This window comes from Apodemus sylvaticus, chromosome 7, assembly GCF_947179515.1.
Source record: "Apodemus sylvaticus chromosome 7, mApoSyl1.1, whole genome shotgun sequence".
In the NCBI taxonomy this organism is placed as follows: domain Eukaryota; kingdom Metazoa; phylum Chordata; class Mammalia; order Rodentia; family Muridae; genus Apodemus; species Apodemus sylvaticus.
Window position 1 is genome coordinate 25594060 of NC_067478.1, and position 19303 is coordinate 25613362.

General features: G+C 46.9%; 1 protein-coding gene across 12 annotated transcripts in view; it reads right to left on the bottom strand.

Moving 5' to 3' along the window:
• Nmnat3 (nicotinamide nucleotide adenylyltransferase 3) overlaps positions 1–12477 on the bottom strand; it is a 106037-nt gene extending 93560 nt beyond the window's left edge. For 3 of the 12 annotated variants that reach the window (XM_052187574.1, XM_052187573.1, XM_052187571.1), the window contains exon 1: positions 12053–12476. Coding sequence is in view for 2 of the 12 variants with exons in the window: in XM_052187580.1 (XP_052043540.1) it covers positions 11679–11769 (91 nt within the window). In the remaining 10 variants the exon portion in view is untranslated. The other 9 variants (XM_052187572.1, XM_052187577.1, XM_052187582.1 and 6 more) reach the window with 8 other exon arrangements.
• Positions 12478–19303: the final 6826 nt, after the last annotated feature.

Here is a 19303-nt window from a genome sequence, read left to right on the forward strand (position 1 = left end):
GTTGTCAAGTTGACATAAAACTAGGCAGCATGACCACCTAGTCAGCCGTATCCACTTACCCCTCACTCCTCCTCGCTGGGGCCTCCTCTGTTCAGGTTAACACCCAGGCCCTGTGGGCAGCATGAACAGGGACTAAGGTGGACGTATTCCATGACCTGTGGGAGCCCATGGCCAGCGAGTGGAGGCACCACGTAATGGTTAGCTTTCACTGTCACCCTGAGAGGATTTAGAGTCATTATGGAAGCACACCTCTGGGCATGTTAACATGGGGTTTCCAGAAGGCTTAACTGAGGAGGGAGGATCTACCTGTGGCCTGTGGGCGGGAGTTCACATGAATGAAAGGGGCAAACTGGTCACAGCAGTCATCTCTGCTTCCGTGCTGTGGATGCAAAGTGACCGGCTACCTCTTGCTCCTGCCTCCACCCCACTCAGCCACAGTGGACTATACTCCTGGGGGCCAAAGTAAACTGTCTCTTCCTTTGGGTACCTGATGACAGTGCAAGAGGAAAAGTCACTAATACTCACAAGATGCAACTTGGGAATTCAACTGGCACAGCTGTGAAGCGAGGTGTGAAGATGATGCCCATGTCTAAGAAGCTTCCCTCGGGAAGGGGGCATGTAAGTTTTTCACTGCAGCATTGTCGGCAGTCATAAAGGGTTAGGAGCAGTGCAGAATCCACCCACAGGAAATTGATTAAATAAGCTAAGGTAGAATGCTATTCATTATAGAATAGAGTGCATCTGTAATTGAAAGGAGGAGTTGGGGAGAGAGACCCTCAGCATACTGATATGATTATCCATCTCAGATATACTGTTAGATGGGGGCTGGGGGCGGGGGCGGGGGAGCACAGCGCTTAGTTACAACATATGAGCACAGACTCCAAAAGAATCGAGAGATGACAGTGATTGTCTATGGGGAGGTAGGGTAGGACATTTTTATTGTATACATTTCTCTGTTTCTCTTTTCTTGAAGATATGTTTTTATTTCTAAGTCTGTGTGTTTGTGTGTGTGTGTGCACACAGACTTAGAAATAAAAACATATCTCCCATCAATGCTAATCTGTATGAGTCAAGAGCACCTGATACTGGGGCTGCCTGCCTAATCTTTTGGACAAGAAAAGAAGCAAAGGAGGAAAACAGAAATGTTCATGATAGAAGAAAAGATGAGGGGATATGAATAATGGCAGACTGAATAATTACCTCTGAGACACGAAGAAAAATGTGGAAGCAGAAACTGATCAAGCCAGCTATCTCTTGAATTCATTACATACAGACCAACATACAAACACACACAGAGACCCACATAAAACCACACACAGAAACCAACATACAAACACACACACACAGACCCACGGCTCCCACAGCCACACCTATACTTTATATAGATAAATACATAATCACATATACACTACACATGTCTGTGCAGTAACTATTTTTTAAATTATTTTTTGAGACTATATTTATATCACTTTCCCTTCTCTTTTCTCCTCCAAACCCTCCTTGTTCTTTTTCAAAGTCATAGCCTCTTTTTCCATTAATTGTTGATACACACACACACACCCACACCCACACACACACACACACACACACACACACACACACATTCCTATACACATAAATACAAGCTGCTCAGTCTCTATAATGCTAATTGTATATATGTTTTCAGGTCAGTCCTGCAGTAACTATCTTAACCAGTAGTCAGTATAGGGTCAGAGTAGATCAGGGACCGTCCACGGGCTGCAGCCTGTGAGCCAGTTATGATTTACTAAGTGGCTGCTGGAGGCTCCTGCAGAGCAGGGTTTGGGCCCTAGCATCAGTCAGTGCTGTCTGTGTGTGCACAGGGCATAGCAACAGGGCACGGAATAGAGTATTTGTCATTTTGATCTCTGTGGAATGCACCCCAGAACACGATTTAAAGGGAAATGGCTCTCATTTTTCTAAAACAGTGGAATCTTGAAATCTTACTATATAAAGGCGAAAATACCCATAACCCAGAGCGTGACTTCAGCCACTAGCCTCGCCCAGCGAGGCCTTGGCTGTGCTCATAAATATCCCAGTAGACTCAATGATGATATGCATATGTAAGCGTCCCTAGGATCTTTATTATGCCCCAAATTGCCACTGGTATTCCTCCTCTGTTTAGGAAAATAAAACAGATGGGATGGTTAGGGACACACAACTACCTGGGGTATTAAGTCAAAATGTCAGGCCAACAGTAGCCCACACAGCCGTTGTGCGATCAAGAGCCGACTAACTCGTTAATTGGAGATGGAGTGTTTCAGTAGGAAGGCGGTGACTACAAATCATTTATCAGGGCACCAGAAGCCGTAACTACAGAAATTCCCTGACACTCTGCCATCAGCACCAGTGTAGTAAATCCAGTAAGTAGTAAAACATGGCTTGGGAGATTTAACCGTGAGTTGATACAAATGAGGTTAAATGTTTTCTCCCAGTGAATTTTTCTTTCCAATGCAGCTGAATGTACTGGAGAAAGAGCAGTAGTAATCAACAGACGGGGGAACACTGCCACGAACCAGATAAATCTGATTACACCATCAAGCCACCTTTGGAAGTGGTGGGTCTCCAACTGTACAGCTGCATAATACTGGCATCCTGCCTCTTAAATCAATACTGGGACTCCAGCCCTATCCACTGGGAAAAGGTCATATTCTTCTTAAGATTATCTTCTCACACGTCTTGTGTCGGCTACTGCTCAGTGCACTCTTCAGTCTGATGGGACTGGCTGTGACTTAGTGAGCAATGATGAACGGAATCATCTTCAGCCTCGTACCTGGGTGGTGCTTGTGGTTTAAGCATTACAGCGGACACGGCTTGTGATGTGTCCTTGGCTTCAGGCTTTGCCGTCTTGGGACAAGCCAGCTTGACTTCCAACCACCAGGATCTGTAGCTCCTTGTACAGGTGCTTTGCCTGGTACCTAGAACCTAACCACTAACTCATCCCTAAGAAATGGCGCTTAACCCATGACTGACAGGCAAGACTTCTGTGTGTGCTCAGTCCCCAAGCCTCCTGAGAGGCCAGCTCTGGGACAGATAATCTGTAGTCTCTGGTTAAATTCTTGTTGTCCAGGTTGAGCTCCTGGTTGACAGAGCCCATCTTTGGCTCACTCCCCTTTTTCCTGTTAGTACTTTCTAGACTCTCTCCTCAATAAAGCACTAAGACTAAAATCCTATCTCAAATAAAGACACATGGTAACTCCCTAATGTCTTGCTGATTGAATACACTTCACTCAGGGCATTCAGTGGGCTGTGAGCTGGACTTCGGCCAGCAACAGGCAGCAGAAGTATGTGGATACATGGAAGATTGTAGAGCATGGTATTCAGTTCCTGAGGCATCAAAACCTGCACGATAAGACAGAATTGTACAGGTGTGGCCTAATGATGCTAAATGCTTGTGCTCGTGTGTGTGTGTGTGTGTATGTCTAGGTGTGCCAGATGTCTGTGTGCACTTGCATACATCTTGGGGAAAGAGGGTCCTGAAACATCACCAATGATGTTCTAAAAGTTACAAACTTAAATCAACCCAACCCTAATCAACCCCTCCCCACACTGGATACCAGGATAGGCATTAGCCTTTTTTTCTTTCTCAAAACCCCCAAACTCTAAGTCTACGGGGCTGGGGAAAGCAATATCCATAGGCTATTTATTCAGGGGGCCCAGAAAATAACCTTGAACTACAGACACTGAGGTGGAAAGCCAAGCCTGCTTCAGAAGTAGTTGATTGAGCTGGATGTGGAGGCACACACTTCTAATCCCAGCATTCAAGCACCCGAGGCTGGAGGTTCATCACAAGTTCAAGACTAGCCTATTACACACAGCAAGTCACAGGCCAGCTACGGCTACAGTGGGACCTCAGTTCAGACAAATGATAATAGCCGACTGGAAGATTTGATTCAGGATAAAGCCACAACTGAGTGCAAACAGAAGGAAAGAATATCATTTAACTTGGCAGAGGAAATTTCAAGGTAGGATGACATTTAGGCTTTGGCATGACTATTGCTGAAAATTGGGATCAATTTGAAAGCCCTGCAGTTTGGCGAGGAAGGGTGAGTTTACAGTTATGGACAATGAGGCTCTAAGTGTTTAAAAGGCTGGCACACCTAAAGAGAGGCCACACACGCTGGCTGTCCTCTGTCCTGGGACCACAGGAAATGTGCCTCGAGAACATCTTGAGAATGGATGGCATCTCCCTCACCTACCATAGACTCCAGTAATTTCAAAGACGTTCCTTTGGTCAGAGGCACCCTCCACAGTACCCTGCTCACTCAGCGATGCCTAGGGACGTGATTTTCCTGATTCAATAGTTGCAGGACACAGAGACCACCTGCATGGCTTAGGGGGACCAGCTGATGTCAGAATCTGGCATTATCCACATGGTCTTAGTTTTGTAAGCAAGCAGAATGTAAGGCTTGTATTCTCAAGCTGGATTCTCAAGGAAAACAGCTAGGTTATAAACAGAAGGGTCAATCATTTATGGGAACCTCATGATAATGGGATGCATAACTCTTTGAAGACAAAGCCTAAACTTCTATGGAAACCCAAGGGATCTTAGAGGTACAAGGGATATAGGGCATCTGTTGAAGAAAGTTACAGGAACAAGTGGAGTCAGGGCAAGCGAGTGACCATGTGGGCTTCAAACAGCAAGGTCACCCAGATAAGATTGTGTAAGCTTGCTGGAGCTCAGAGGATGCCACCACAAGTCCAGGATGCTGGATGTGGATACATAATATTTCAAGAATACCCTGCTGCATTTCAGCCCTGCCCAGGGTCAGCCACTCCTCCTTTCCAGCCAGCAGCAACGCTTTAGGAGGCTGTGGAACCCTGAAAATGTAGAAGCCAATTGGCAAAGGCAGGTTATAAGGGACAAGCTTTGAAGTTTAGACAGACTCTGGTTTCTTCCCCTGTCTCTCACCTTGTTGGCCCACCATGAAAGAACTCTGGTGGTCTCTTTCCCGACTGGTTGTCATACGAATGGCTCCCACTGCCGTGAGCTGTTGGGCTCCACCTTTCCCACAATGATGGACTGAGACCCACAAAACAGTGAGCCACACAGTCAAACCTCCCCTCCCTTGTGTTGTTCTTGTCAGATCCTGTGGTCACAGTGCCGCAAAAATAACTAACAGAAATGATGCAGCAATACAGAAAATGTGAAGTCATGAAAATGAAGCACCCACTGTCCCTCTGCTCACATGCTACCCTGAGACATCCCTGAAGACTGTCTTTCTGACGTCATCAGTCTAATGAGTTTCTGCTCTCTCTGTGGGTGGGGGCTGGGCCTCATGCTTCAGTACTTCATACAGCTCCACCAATGGAATTTCACCAGCTCCCTACAGTTCACTCAGGCCATGCCCAAGTTTTCACCATCACAAGTGAGGAGGGTCCGAGGGTCATCACGCTGCGACTCTTTCCACTTTTCAGATCATTGTCTTTAAGGCAGAGTCCCAGGAGCTGAGTCGTAGTCACATGTCAGTAATGGCCTGACTGCGCCATTGGCCAGGGAGATTGCTCCTGAGGATGCAGGGGGAGATGGTGAGAACATCTCCTTCTATCATCTAAGCTCTTCCAATTCTCAATAAAGCATGTATGGAGTGGGGAGCAGACCGTAGCATCTTTTTCTCCCCCACACAAAAAAGCAGTAAGACAAAAAAAAAAAAAAAAAAAAAGGCCAATAATAGTTTCATAAAAGAGGCCAGATGGGGAATTAGAAGCTAAGCAGGCTTGGCTACTAAGTTTAGGCTTCTTGTGACAAACACCTACCTCTGATCTTTAAAATCAACACTGAGAAGTCAATACAATTTCTATCTAGACTCCTTACAAGTTCATGTGCCAGGTACTTGACAGTAATGGGCACTGCTCATCAAACTCGCAGCCTTCTGCGGCCTCCTCTCAGTCAGTGGCCTGCCTCTTACAGCAGTGATATTCATTCTCTCCCATCTGCCCCTCACATGGCTCAGAGTGAGGCTATCTGCATAGCTTGTTCTCACCCTCTCCTCCTGCATCCTCAGGAGCAACCTCCCCGGCCAATGGCTGAGTGCTGACGGCTGCGGGACAACACAATTAGGCTGAACACCAGTTTGTCAGCTTTGTCTCACATCCTGCTAGCTCTAGGGCACTGAGATCAGGAAGGATCACCGCAAGCAGTCAATTTCTGCTGCAAGAAGTCCCCACTCTCCTAGCACTTGGCCTGCTGTTGTTCTTTACAAGAACAGTTTTGTGTGTGTGTGTGTGTGTGTTGGGGTGGGGAGCTGATGGAGGTGGAAGGCAGGGGGAAGACTGGCTCTAATTTAAAAGCATCTTAGTAGCTCTAAAGAGTTCCAGGCTGACTGACGGACACTTTTGCTCCTCGGCACCCCTTTCATAAATATCTACCACTTAACATGCGGTTTCAGGAGGCATAAATACCTCCTGCGTGTCAGCCTTTATGGACGAGAGATTGCCAGAACTATTTCTTTGCTCCATGGCTACGAGCCACACAATTACAATCCTATTAAAGCTGTGCCCTGGGAATGCAGCCCTTCCTCGCTGCCCTGTGTGACAGTTAAACACGCCCCAACAGGAGGAGGAGGGCCTCCTGTGCCTCTTTGCTCTGGCTAAATGGGCAGCTCAGCTCTTTAAATAAGGCCTCCACTTGTCAACATCCCTGGCCAAGCAAATTATGTTAGCCTAATAATATCCAGGCATAGAAGATAATATTTTCCATAGGTTGGAAAACATTACTTACTAGTTGAAGGCAGGCATGGTGTCCCTCACAAGTGCCCTTCTAGGAAGGCCAGGCTTACCCTGACAACACCAGTTTAGTCAGCTCACACAGGTACAAACGAGGCCCACCCTGGGGGTTAGCAGCAGGTCCTGTTGCCCTTTCTTCCTGAGATGACAGGCCACTGGCTACCATATGGTAACAACTATGTGGACCTTTAGCCTGGCAGGCCTAGGCACAGGAGAAAACAAGCTCTCTGGGTACTCTGTCCCTCAGAAGGAAGAGGACTCCAGCACCACCTCACCAGACACCCCCATAGATGAGTTAGTGTCTACTTGCTGCTTTGACTCAGCCTGAGATGGGCAGTAGTGACACCTGGGGTTCATGAGGAGACAAATTACATAAGCACTAGCAGGAATTACATAAACACTAGCCATGAACACGAGGCCTACTCTTCTACTGGAGGCCCACCCTTTTAAAAGTGCACGTTCTTGGTAAATTCACAAATCACTGCTCACCAGAATTTGTACAAAAATGCCCTTTGGTAGTCTTCAAAGATGAGACTATATGAGTATAAGCCTCCAGTCAACCGTGCTTGCAGGCCCACTTTCACATGCAGTCTGGGACCGATGGCCTCTCCTGCCCGTCAGAAAACTGCTGTGGTGATTTGCTACTGTGTATCTGCTGAGGAACTCACATCTGTCTTTACTAACCCTGCCTCATGAAGTGTACGGGCTTCATGAGGGTCAAGGCTGCCATTTCTGAGTCCCCAGTCAAATCCCTAGGGCACTGGCTGAGGTATCTGCCTAAGGAAAGGGGGGGGGGGCAGGGCAATGGGCTGGGTGCAGGGCTGGGACCCAGAACATTTGGCCCCACAGCTGTGGAAGAGCCCCAGCCAGCAGAGGCAGCACTGGGGACTGCAGGCAGGTGTCCTACCACTATGAAGAAGGGCTGTGCCGCCTCTATAGCTACCTATAAATCAAGATTTCATGGGTAGCTGTGGCCAAAAGTAGGGAGCAGGGAAAGTGGGCTTCCCTGGGCAAGAGGCCAAGTAGAAAGATGGTACCCCTGGATGGCAAGACCAGACAACTATGACTTCCAGAAGATGTGGGTATGTTCAAGCCAGGCATGGTTTCCCCTCAAAGCCATCACCTCAGGTTTCCTCACACTGTGTTCTCACATCCACACTGGCCATGCAATGCCTGCTAGTCTGAGGCTGGGGATGCAGCTCAGCGGAAGAGCCCATGAGGTCATGGATTTAATCTCCAGCACCAAAAGAGGAAACAGAAAGACACCCGTCTATGAGGGAAGGTGCAGTCGTGGTAGCTAATTTAACACCATCCCACACAGGGCTTGCATGACTAACACGTGGGGTGGGAGCTGCTGGCCTGAGGCCTGCCCCGTGAAGTGGGATCTGTCCATCTTTACTAGGGAGCGATGATAAATGGGCACAGACAGACACTGGTCAGGACGAGCCACTTTATTTAAGAGCTCTGACAGCCTGAAGTGGTTTAACATAGATGCATGGAAGATTTATCTAGATGATAAAACACCTGCACTCAAAAGGCACATAAATTATGATTTTTCAGGTTTTATTTTTCCTTTACGAGTAACATTATACAGACTGAGCAGGTTATATTTAGGAATATATATGTATACACATATATGCATGTAACAGCAATTATTGAAAAAAAGAAGCCTGAATTTGAAAAAGAGCAAGCAAGGTGTGTGTGTGGGGGTGGGGCTTAGAGGAACGGGAAGGGAGAGATGATATAATTATAATCTCAAAATTCAAAGAAAATTATCCCATAGTCAAGGGTTTTAAGTAATAAGAGAAATACACATAAGGTTGACAGCCCTTCACAGGAGCAGCCTTGTAGTCTGAAGTACAAGTGTTATAAGAGAGGGCTGATTCGGAACTGAGGTCATGCATCTGTGACCTTCATTTTCCTTGTGGTGGTGGTGGTCTGTGGGAGGATTCACAAACACAATACAGTTCCAGTAGCTACTACTGAGTGAGGATTGCCCCACACCCCAGCTGGGTACTTATCCTGCTTACTATGAGCTGGGTATGATTCCCATTTTGCAAATGCTAAGACTACACTCCTAGGCTGTGTTATATGACTGGAAGGCCATGGGGTTTATCTATCCATCAGGCTGCCTTCTGTATGAAAAGGTTTAGTCCTCTGCTAATGCTTAAGCACGTTAGCTATTTCCCCTGCTTTCTTACTCCTACTTAACATATACACAGACAGAGACAGACACAGACACACACATTCAGGCAGACAGACTCTCTCTCTCTCTCTCTCTCACACACACACACACACACACACACACACACACACAAGCACACTTCAAAATGGTTTGGGGTTTATTTTCACCTGTTCATGCATTCATCAGTTTGTATGCTTTGAGCACGGCTGCCCAGTGCAGGGGTTACCATGCTCCATAGCTCTGGGGATACTTGGTGAATGAGCCCAGTCTCAAACAATCATCATAAGCACACCACTGTATTCATAAAGATAACCGAGGTCAGTTAGGGTAACAGTAGCGAGGTAACTGCCACTTGGAGCCATAACCACCATGTAGGGGGTTCCTGTGCTCTTGGTATTGCCCGTTCCCTATCTCAGCAGACACTGCTGGAGTGGAGAGGGTGGAGAGGGCGGTGAGGAACTGGGCAGGGTGAGGACTGGACTACATCTAGTCACGAGTTAAAGACAAGCCCAGAAAGCAATTTTAGACCTTTTGACTAGTTTCTCCACTTTTTTTTTCTTCTTCTTCTTCTGTGTTCTTTCTGGCCCCTGTCTTCTCAGACTCTCGGGCCTTTGGATGGTGCGACTGTGCACGGGTCCACTATCATGCAGAACATGCCTCTCCTATGGAGGCTGATGCTTTCGGGAGGAAACCCTTGCCATAGATAACTCAAGTTATCTTCCTCACCACCCTCTCCACCCTCTGCCCTCCAGCAGTGTCTGCTGAGATAGGGAACGGGCAATACCAAGAGCACAGGAACCCCCTACATGGTGGTTACGGCTCCAAGTGGCAGGGTACTGAGAGCCCAGTGGCCTCTAGAGCAGGCACTGTTAGTCTTGTTTTAGTATATTTGGAAAAGGAAAGGGTCTGAAATTAGTATTTCTCCGGAGCAGAACTATATGCCAAGAACCCACTAAGCCCACACAACCCTCAGGACTCTGAGGATAAGTGACCTCTTCGGAGCAGTCACAAAGCTGGGAAGACGCAGGTCTGTGGCCACCACATTGAAGCCTCACCTCCAGTCTTGGCCAGCACACAGCCATGACCTGTGACGGGGAACGAAGGCTGAACCGTGGCTACTCTTTCTCCTTTCCTTCCAGCATCCTTTTAACATTCCTCCTTTGACCTCAATTCCCTAAGTGTGTTTCACTATCTGGCTCCCTATCCTGTTCTCTTAGAGCAGATCCCAAATCTACACCAGAAGTGTGAGCAAGACCACAGAAGACATCAGGATCATTCAAGGCGTAAGAAGATACACCATGTATCTTTCACTAGCTATTGTTAACATATATATATATATATATCTCACATATATATATGTGCATGTATGATACATATATACAATACAACATATGTATATATATAATATATATTATTAATTAAAAATAAAGACATGAATTTGAGAGAGCAAGGAGAGATTTTGGAGGGAGGAAAGGAGGAGATGATGTAATTATATTATAACCTTAAAAATATAAAAGAAATATTATAAATACACACATATGTAAATACCAAGCAGCTGACAGGTGTTTCCTGAAGCACTCTCTCAAATCTGTGCTGGTCTCAAGTTCTCAGGGGAACCTCAGCAAGGGACCGGCAGAGATCCTGCCTCTGCGGGAGCTTCTGGCTGATTTTATTGAGTGACACCAGAGCCTGAGAGCTCTTGAAGAAGCCGAAGCTCTTGGGGCTGGCAGGATCAGGTGGAGCTTGCTGGGAAATGTGAACCTAGACCAGCAAGCAGTTCCCAACCTGTGAGTCACAACCCCTGGGGGGGGGGGTCATATAGCTATGGTGCATATCAAATATTTAAACTACAATTCATAACAGTAGCAAAATTACAGTCCAGAAGTAGCAATGAAATCATTTTATGACTGGAGGTCAGGACATGGGTGAGGAAGTGTATTAAAGGGTCACAGCATCAGGAAGGCTGAGAGCCACTGACCCAAATGGAAGCAAGGCAGCTTTCCTCACTAGGCTCAGGGTCCGCCATGGTAAGTGACAAACGTTCACTGGCTCCAGGAGAGTAGGTCTTGTATCTGGCTTCTACTAACCCTTAGTGTTCAGGAAAAGGAATGCACAAAGTGTTTAAAAAAATGGCCGAACCAGTCCTCAATTTACAGAATAGGCTGGATTGTGAGTCTACTCACCCTTCAGAGGGGAACACACTAAGGAAGGGCTCGAGACAGACACCTCAAGTTCAGTCTTGAGGAGTCTAGACTCCTTGTAAGATATCTTCACCCCTGCTGTGCCTGATGCTGTCTGAACAGCTCTGGGACTCACTTACCACAAACCCATTTCCCGTTGGTACAGGTAATCCCATCTTAGGACAGTGACTTAAGACACTGCTGAGGCAAATGCCCTGACCAAAACCAACTCGGAAGGGAAGCCTTTATTTGTTTGCCTTGCGCTTCCAATGTCACTGTCCATTAATAATAGAAATCCAGGTAGGCGCTAAAGCAGAGGCCATGGAGGACTTCCTGGCTTGTTCTCCATGGCTTGCTCAGCCTATTACAACTAAGGACCACCACTGGGGTGGGGGGTGTGGGGAAGGGTGTGGTGGAACCGCCCACAGTGGGCTGAGCGAGCCTACATACATCAACAATTAAGGAAACGCCCTCTTGGCCAGGTTAGCCTGGGGCCACAGTCTGGTGGAGGCATTTGAAAACTCCAAGTTCCCTCTTTCCACATGACTCACTTGTTGACGGAAACTAACCAGGACAGGAACTCGCAGGCTCCAGCTCTCTGCAGAACGAGTCTACTGAACCTCCTTCCCAAGTCTTAGTTTTCATCTGGAATTCGGTCATTCACTGGGTGGCTTTAGCTCCAGCAGGTTTTGCTGACGGGGAAACTTGATAAAACTTCTCCAGCACTCTGCGCTTTTATTTACTTATTTTTAAAAATTATCTCTACAGCTCCTACTAACTTGAACTGTCATTTTAAGGTGTGTGGTTTATCTTTGCTGGAGGTCTCCTCTCTTGTCTGAGCTCCGCTGGGCGGCAGGGTCCACATTATGACAATCGCTGGAACCCCAGTTAGGTCAATGGAAAGAGAACACTGGATGACAAGCTGTAATTGTTACACACTTACTTTTAACTGACTGTATACGTGCTGCAGGAGGGATCCGAACCCGAGCCTATCCGTCAGAAACGTGACCGTGGGGCTAGCAAGGTTTTGCGTTCCGCCGCCATCTGACGCCGCGTGCGCGCGCGCGCCCGAGTCGCCGCCGCCGAAAGTCACGTGGGCTTGGTAGGTTCGCCGGGACTCAAGGCTTCGTGGGCACCCACGCGGGCAGAAGCAGGCAGCCACGGCCGCTGGCTGTGCTTACCTGCGCGTCGCGGGGCTCCGCGGCGGTACCGGGAGACGCTCTCAGGGGTCAACAGGGACCGCGGATTTGCTGCTCGACCAGGGTGGGGATCGGGTCACCGGACAGATCGCCCCAAGACTAACTAACCTTGACCCAGGCTGGGGGCGGAGCCCAGAGTGAACTTGACCTTGAGCTCCAAGCTTCCTGCTGTGGGCGGAGCTCCAGGGAGAAAGGGCTGCTTTGCCCCGCCCCTCTCAGGGACCTAACCACGCCTAGTGCCCCGCCCCTGCTCTTTAGGTCCCCAGTAGGTTGTAATCTGTGGTCTTTCTACTCTGTGTTTTTGTTTGCTTTTTTGTTTTGTTTTTTTTTTTAAGTTTTGTATTCTGTTTGTTTCTTTTATCTAATTTTCATCTGTTTTTTTTAAAAGGCTGAATTAGAAATATATCAAGCAATGTATGAACAGTTCTTAGAGTATAAAATAGCTACTTACAAGAAAAGCAACAAGCCCCTCCTGCCCTGCTCCATCCACAGCCCTTTTTCATCAGTCCCTTCCTTGGATGGTCACTTTTTGTCGCAAAAAAAAAAAAAAAAAAAAAAAAAAAAAGGAAAGAAAGGAAGAAAGAAAAAGAGCTTACATAGCGATTTCTTGATTTATCTATTGACTTTCTGCCGTGTTAGATGAGGATTTACTCTCTTCCTGCGCCCCTGCTTCCTTCTTCTGACACATTTACACCTCTATTCTCCAGCTCTGCCTTGGTGAGGATAAAGGTTGTGTGTGTGGGGGGGGATGGGCTTGTGAAGCTCACACAGTTTGGGGGAGGGGAGGTTCATACTAAGAAATTGCAACCAAACCCTTGGAGATTCAGGTCCTACTCCCAGAGGTCTTTGTGTAATTTAAATCCTTAATTTGCTTTGCTAAGGCAGCATAGTTTCTCAGCCTCACATAACCCCCTATAACTGCCCGGCACTCACAGGAGTTTACAGGGAGAAGTCTCTAAGATCAAGTTCACCATGGCCTGTCAATCTTAATAGAGTGAGTTAGAGTGTGTGTGTGGGGGGGAGGGGGAATCAAGGGTGATGTGAAGGTTGTGAATGCTAAACATTTAAGCTCCCCCCTCCTCCTCGCCACAGTGATAAATCAACTCCTGGGTGGGGGAGTGCTTTGTGAAGCTAGCTCTGGACCCTGTTTCTGACCCCAGCAGCCCATGATGTTCCCAGGCTCTGAGGAATGGCCACACCTTTGGCATTAATTAGTGCCACAGGTAGCCACACTAAGTACACAGGGAAGAGATAGTACTTCTGGGGACTTAGAGTACAGTGCACCTCTATAAAGCTTCCCTGAGCAAGCAGCTTTATCTACTCAGGTTTCCCTGTAATCAGTAGAAACAGCCCACTACCACACTCTCTTTGGAGAAGGTTTCAGTTTCCTTCCCTGTAATCATCAGAAACAACCCTCTACTATGATGGCTGTGGAGGAGTTTCAAGAGACACAATAGCAGCTAAGTGTACACTGTCCTTGGATAGTTCCTTACTGATGCCAGCAGCATAGGTGGTGTGTCACAAAGTTTGGAGGTTTCTGAGTGCTTTCATAAATTAACCAAAGGCCAAGTCTTTCTGAGTCAGGACCCGGGGCTGTTGAGGCAGAGACTAGACACAGCCAGACAGAGGAGAGCCTGAACAGTGACTTTGCCTGGAGAGGAAGCATTCTACCCTGCATCATGGAAGACTGAGGCCTGACTGAAGAGAAGTCTGGGCAAGAAGCATTGTGTGCTTTTGGAAGGTTGCACAAACCTCACATAACAGCCAGGCTTTAGCTAACATAGTGGGGAGAAACAGGCCTGAGAAACCCAGTCTGGACCAGAAGCCTAGCTGCTTTTATTCTAAAGGGGAATAACTGGATCCCGGTCACAACTGGCTGCTCCTTCGTAAGTATAATGGGAGCCTATGGGTAAATTTAATTTCTCTCTGACCCTATTCACTTAAAGGAAGACAACTTTTGACAAGGATTTGATGGAGAGTGTGTGCTGGAGTCTCTCCTAAGTAGTGCAGTTGAGTGAAAGTTTATGCACAACGTCTAAGATTGCAGGTAAGGGGAATGGCTCAGAGGGCAGGGAACATGCGCAGTGAGGAGGCATTGTCAAGCCAGCACTCCTGTGTCACAGGTGATGAGAATCAGCAGAATCTTGAAGGAATAGTCTAGAAAGCAGTATGTCAAACATGAACGTGGCTTGGGATTATCCCACTCAAGGAAAATCTGCAGGAGGCAGGTCCCCAAGGAATAAGAATGAAATGACAAATTAGCTTGTTGGGTTTTTTTTTTTTTTGAACAGTTCAGAAATGATTTCTAGGCATAAAATTACGATTACCAACATGAGATCAGCAATTGTGTAACCATGCTCTCTGCTTATGTCTTCTGTCAGTTAACATGTTCTGAGGATGGCTCCCTCTCTGGGAGCACGTTGGACAGCTATCCATGTATAGTTGAGGGTGATCGTCTTAGGCTGTGTTCTGAGGACCTTCTGAAGAAATGGTCCTCAGAAGAACTGTATTTGGGACCATTGACTGGCCAACCTCCGCATTCAGTGAGGCGGTCTTTCTTACCCTGACTTCCAAGTTCTCATTCGGAAGGAACAAGCTTTGGTTGAATTAAAAAAATATAGGATATGTGAAAAGAGACTGGTGGACTTTTAAAATCACCAAAGATGGCAGGCCTTTCAACCACTGTAAGTGCCTCAGAAGGTGGGTGCTCTCTTACAACCAAAGGCCAGACAGCGTTAACAGCAAGTCGTTTTCTTTGATGACTACTGAAGCCTGCCTCCACTAGAAAGCCTCTATGCTGAGCTAGAACAATAAGCCTTTGAAACTCGGCATCAGTCCACACCACACAGAAGCCCTACTGGCTTACATCACAATTAGGCTAAAATCCTAAGTCTCTCCCATAGCATGTATAGGCATAAAAATGCCCCTAATACTGTCATAAATTACACTGTGCACACTGGCCCTTCCTAATAATCTTCACTCTCTTTGTCTTTGCTGTTCTTTCTTGGGACACTGTTGTAGTTTTAATGCAAAATGTCTCCCTTGTGCTGGTGTTCTGGGCACTTGATCCCTCTTTTGTGCATTTCTCGTAGGCTGTGGAAACTTTGGAACACAGTGCTTATGCTGGCTGACACAGGCCACACCACAAGGAACAGGCATTGACTATTACAGCACCGGGTTTCTAATCCTCCCTGTTTTCTTGATCTGGCAAGCAATAACAAGTCACACCACAATCCCCCTTCCCTCCCACACACACCCTCATCTGCTTCTGCCAGCATGTCTTCCCGTGTGTACACACATTAGCCTCCTCCCTATGAACCACAAGCCAAAGTAGATCCTTTCTCCCTTAAACTGTTTGGGTCAGGTGTGTAGTCACAGCAAGGAAAAGAGAAAGTAATACAGGTACACTGGCTGTCTACACAGAGCCTCAACAGCACTTGTCACTCACCCAGGGATAATGCTCCCCCTACTCTCAAGGCTACCTGCCCAACTTAGTAGCTTTCCAGTCAGCTCGGCTGCCCTCAAGGAAACACTCCCATACTCCACCCGCTTTCATAGTATTTTTAACCTGACTTTGAGGTACATTTCTCCTTTTTTAACCTGTCTCTCTCACTTTAGTATACAGTCGGAGAGGCTGACTCTTCCTGATATATTCCCACACCTGGGAAAGCGCCTGGGACCCAGCAAATATTCAAAAACCATGTGTCAAATAAATGAACAAATAGAGGATGGAACTGGGTGAATGACCAGAATATTGTGGATAAACACAAACCCAGAGGTCATTCTAAAAATTCAGACTTCCAACTAGCGGAGAGCAGGTTCTTCCCACACTAGACGCCATTGTTGGTGTACAGGAAGGGAAGACGAAGCGGCTGAGCTGCATCCCCTAATCTGAGTCGTAATTACAGCTTGAGTTTTTGTGGGAGAATTTTTCCTATTTTATATTTGACTTCAGTGTCTGTGTTAAATATTTAAGTAAAGGTTAGCTTGAAAGGCTGCACACTCATTTAAAAGTAGTAAAAAGAAAAAAATGGGTTCCCCTGGTCATCTGAATAATTCAGCATGGTGTTCCACGACTTCGGTTGGTGCTGGCGAGCCTAAGCTGGTAACTGGTTACCTGAAACTAGAGGCCTTGATCAAATATTGAAGATCTTGCTTCTTTTCATTTTTTTTTTTTGCATGGTTCCGTATTTCTGCCCCTCACTTTGTTTTAACTCCTACAATCATACAATTCACACCAAAGCTAATGGAAGTGTTTCATGGATTATTAAACGCAGCTAAGCAATGAGCTGTTTCTGGAACAGAAGGCCAGACTGAGGCCACTTTGCTGTTCTAACAAGTAATTTTTCCTTGAAGGTGCAGACTCTGAGTTTACAAACACATCTCTCCCCTGCACTCTGAGCTTTTTGTAAGGCAGATGCAAGTCAATGGAGGAGGAGGCCCTCCCTTGGACGGTGCATGCTTCCTGAGACGTGTCTCCTGGGTCTAATTCAGATGCTTACAATCAAACAGCCGAAAGGAGAGGGTTGCGAGTTAAGGCAGGAAGATCCCAGCAAATGCCTGTTTGCTCATGGAACCCTTGGACTGTGACACAACCCATCATCAAGAACGTCTGCCTAGGCTTGGCTGCCCTAAAGAATCGTTGGAGTCACAGAACCCCATTTCTGAAATTTCCTAATGCAGCCTCAGTTGAAACCTGCAATTAGGTTTGGATGTTCATCTGTGAATGATCAAAACTGCAGTCATCATTGAGAAAAGAAGATACTTTGGGACCAACCCACCATTTGGAAATGAACATTAGTGTTCTATAGAGGAAGGTGATTTTTCTCAAGGGCACACACAGCTGGCCAGTAATGGCATTCATATGTCACTCAAAATTTTGTTTGTGTGCTATAAACAGCAGAAATAGTCAAGGGGCCTTATTGGTATGAATGGTCCTTCAGAGCTTACAGGTGGACTGCCAATCTGGGCTAAGAAAGAGATGGGAAAGAGAAGGGAAGAAGGCAGCTCCAAAAGCTAGCTTGTGAACCTTTAGAGAAGAGCCCTAAGTGGAAATGGCCTAATTGGAATGCACTGCAAAGATGGATTATTAAACTCCAGATGCTTCTTCTGGCCTTGTCGCGCTCACACACTGGGGCAAACCCTGAGAGAGGCCCTCTGATTGGCTGGTATTAAGACGCACTCCCCTCCACAGTCTGGGGAAGGCATTTGGCTTTGGGTGCTGAGAGGAAGATGTCTAATTTATTCGCCTTCTGAGACTCGTTGTGGTGGGGGCCATATCCCCAGTGGAAGCCCAGGATGCTGTTAGAGGAAGGCAGGGAGTAGAGATGCCAGATGCGATGACAAGCTCGTTTAGTTTATAGGATGTCAGTTCCTTGTGCAGCTGAAAGTGGCCAGGAGATGCAAACCGGACTCGGCTCGGGTCAATTAGGAAGGCTTTGCTTTCCAAACACAGGGTGCATAACTCAATTGCTTCTTCATTAGATCATGGAATGTGGGTATGATCCTGGAAGTCAGGCATCCATCTTAAATCCAGGCGCTGACAAACAGAACATCTAGAGCTCGCTGCTGAGAATGGAGGAGTGGGCAAATGAAGTTGACTTAAACACGCCATAGCTGCCGCACCAACGCTGAGCTTCCTGCTTTGTCCCTTCCTGCAGGAAGGCTGAACTTTGCCTTGACCAAGTCACTGAACTTAGTAACACACACAGTCTTAGAGCAAGCCCAGAGTATAAATGGATTCTAGAATGCAGGTCTTTTGGCTCCCTATGCATTATCATTCTTTCTACTTACAAAGACACAATTCTTGACTTTAAGGTCAATTTGAGGTTGTATTATACAATGTTCTCTAGTGGATCAGACCCAATATGATTTATGGAGCTATAGAAAAAGAGGATCTATTATGGGAATTGGCTTCCGTGACTATGGAAGCTGTAAAGTCCTACAATCTGTCATCTTCTGCTAGTTGGAGAGACAGGAAAACTGGTGGAATTTAGTCTGAGTTGGAAGGCCTGAGAGTCAAAGAGGATGGAAGGGCAGGTGAGAGGTAGGGAGCGTGTTGGGGTGGGGCAGGAAGAATACTGTGATATGAGCTTCAGAGTCTGCAGGCAGGAGAAGGAAATATTGGATGTCCAAGCTCAACTCAAGAAAGAAAAGAGACAAGGAAGGAAGGAGCAGGAAGGAAAGAAGATCCCTGACTGAAACGCCAGTCTCCTCTGAGAGCACCCTCATCCTTATTCCACACAGAAACAATGTCTTCTCAACTCTCTGGCTACCATTTGGAAAGTTGACCTACAACATTAACTATCACTGAGGTTAAAGTCAAAGAAACTAGAAAGCAAGAAATTTATTCAGGGTCTATTAATTTTTTTAAATATATGCATCTGAACAGAAGAGGGTGGTTGTCCTTTGGAACTCAAAAGGAGGTGTTGGATTCCCCTTGAGCTGGAGTTAGAGGTTGTCGTGAGTCACCTAACATGGGTGCTAGGAATCACACAGGAAGAGCAGCAGGTATGCTAATCTGAGTCATCTCCATCCTTAGCAACTAGGAGTATGCTAGGATGGCGAAGACCAGGTTCAGAGGACAGCACCGACCTAGATTGTCTTGCCCTTCCTCTTGTCCATGTCCTCTGTCTACTGTGACCATTCTCTGATGTCTCTTCATCTTTCCTGTTCTCTCCTCTTAGCTCATAAAGAGGCTCCCCTATCTCCTATCTTAGGGGGGAAAAACCCTCCCTTTACCAGAGCCTCTTTAAACACATCCTCACCTCCTCTTCTGTGCTTTTCAAAAGGAGGGCTCTGCCCACATCTTCTCTCTTCCATCTAATCCTCAGCCCCCAGCATCCAGCTTCTGTCCTTGCCTGCACCCAGAACTGCTTGCTGACTGTCAGTTCCTCCCAACGCTTCTTTGTCCTCCCTTCCCTGGACCTGTGTGCCACACCATATGATGGTGGTCCCCAGCTTCATAAGTGGCAACTCCCCCTTGGCTGTGGCCT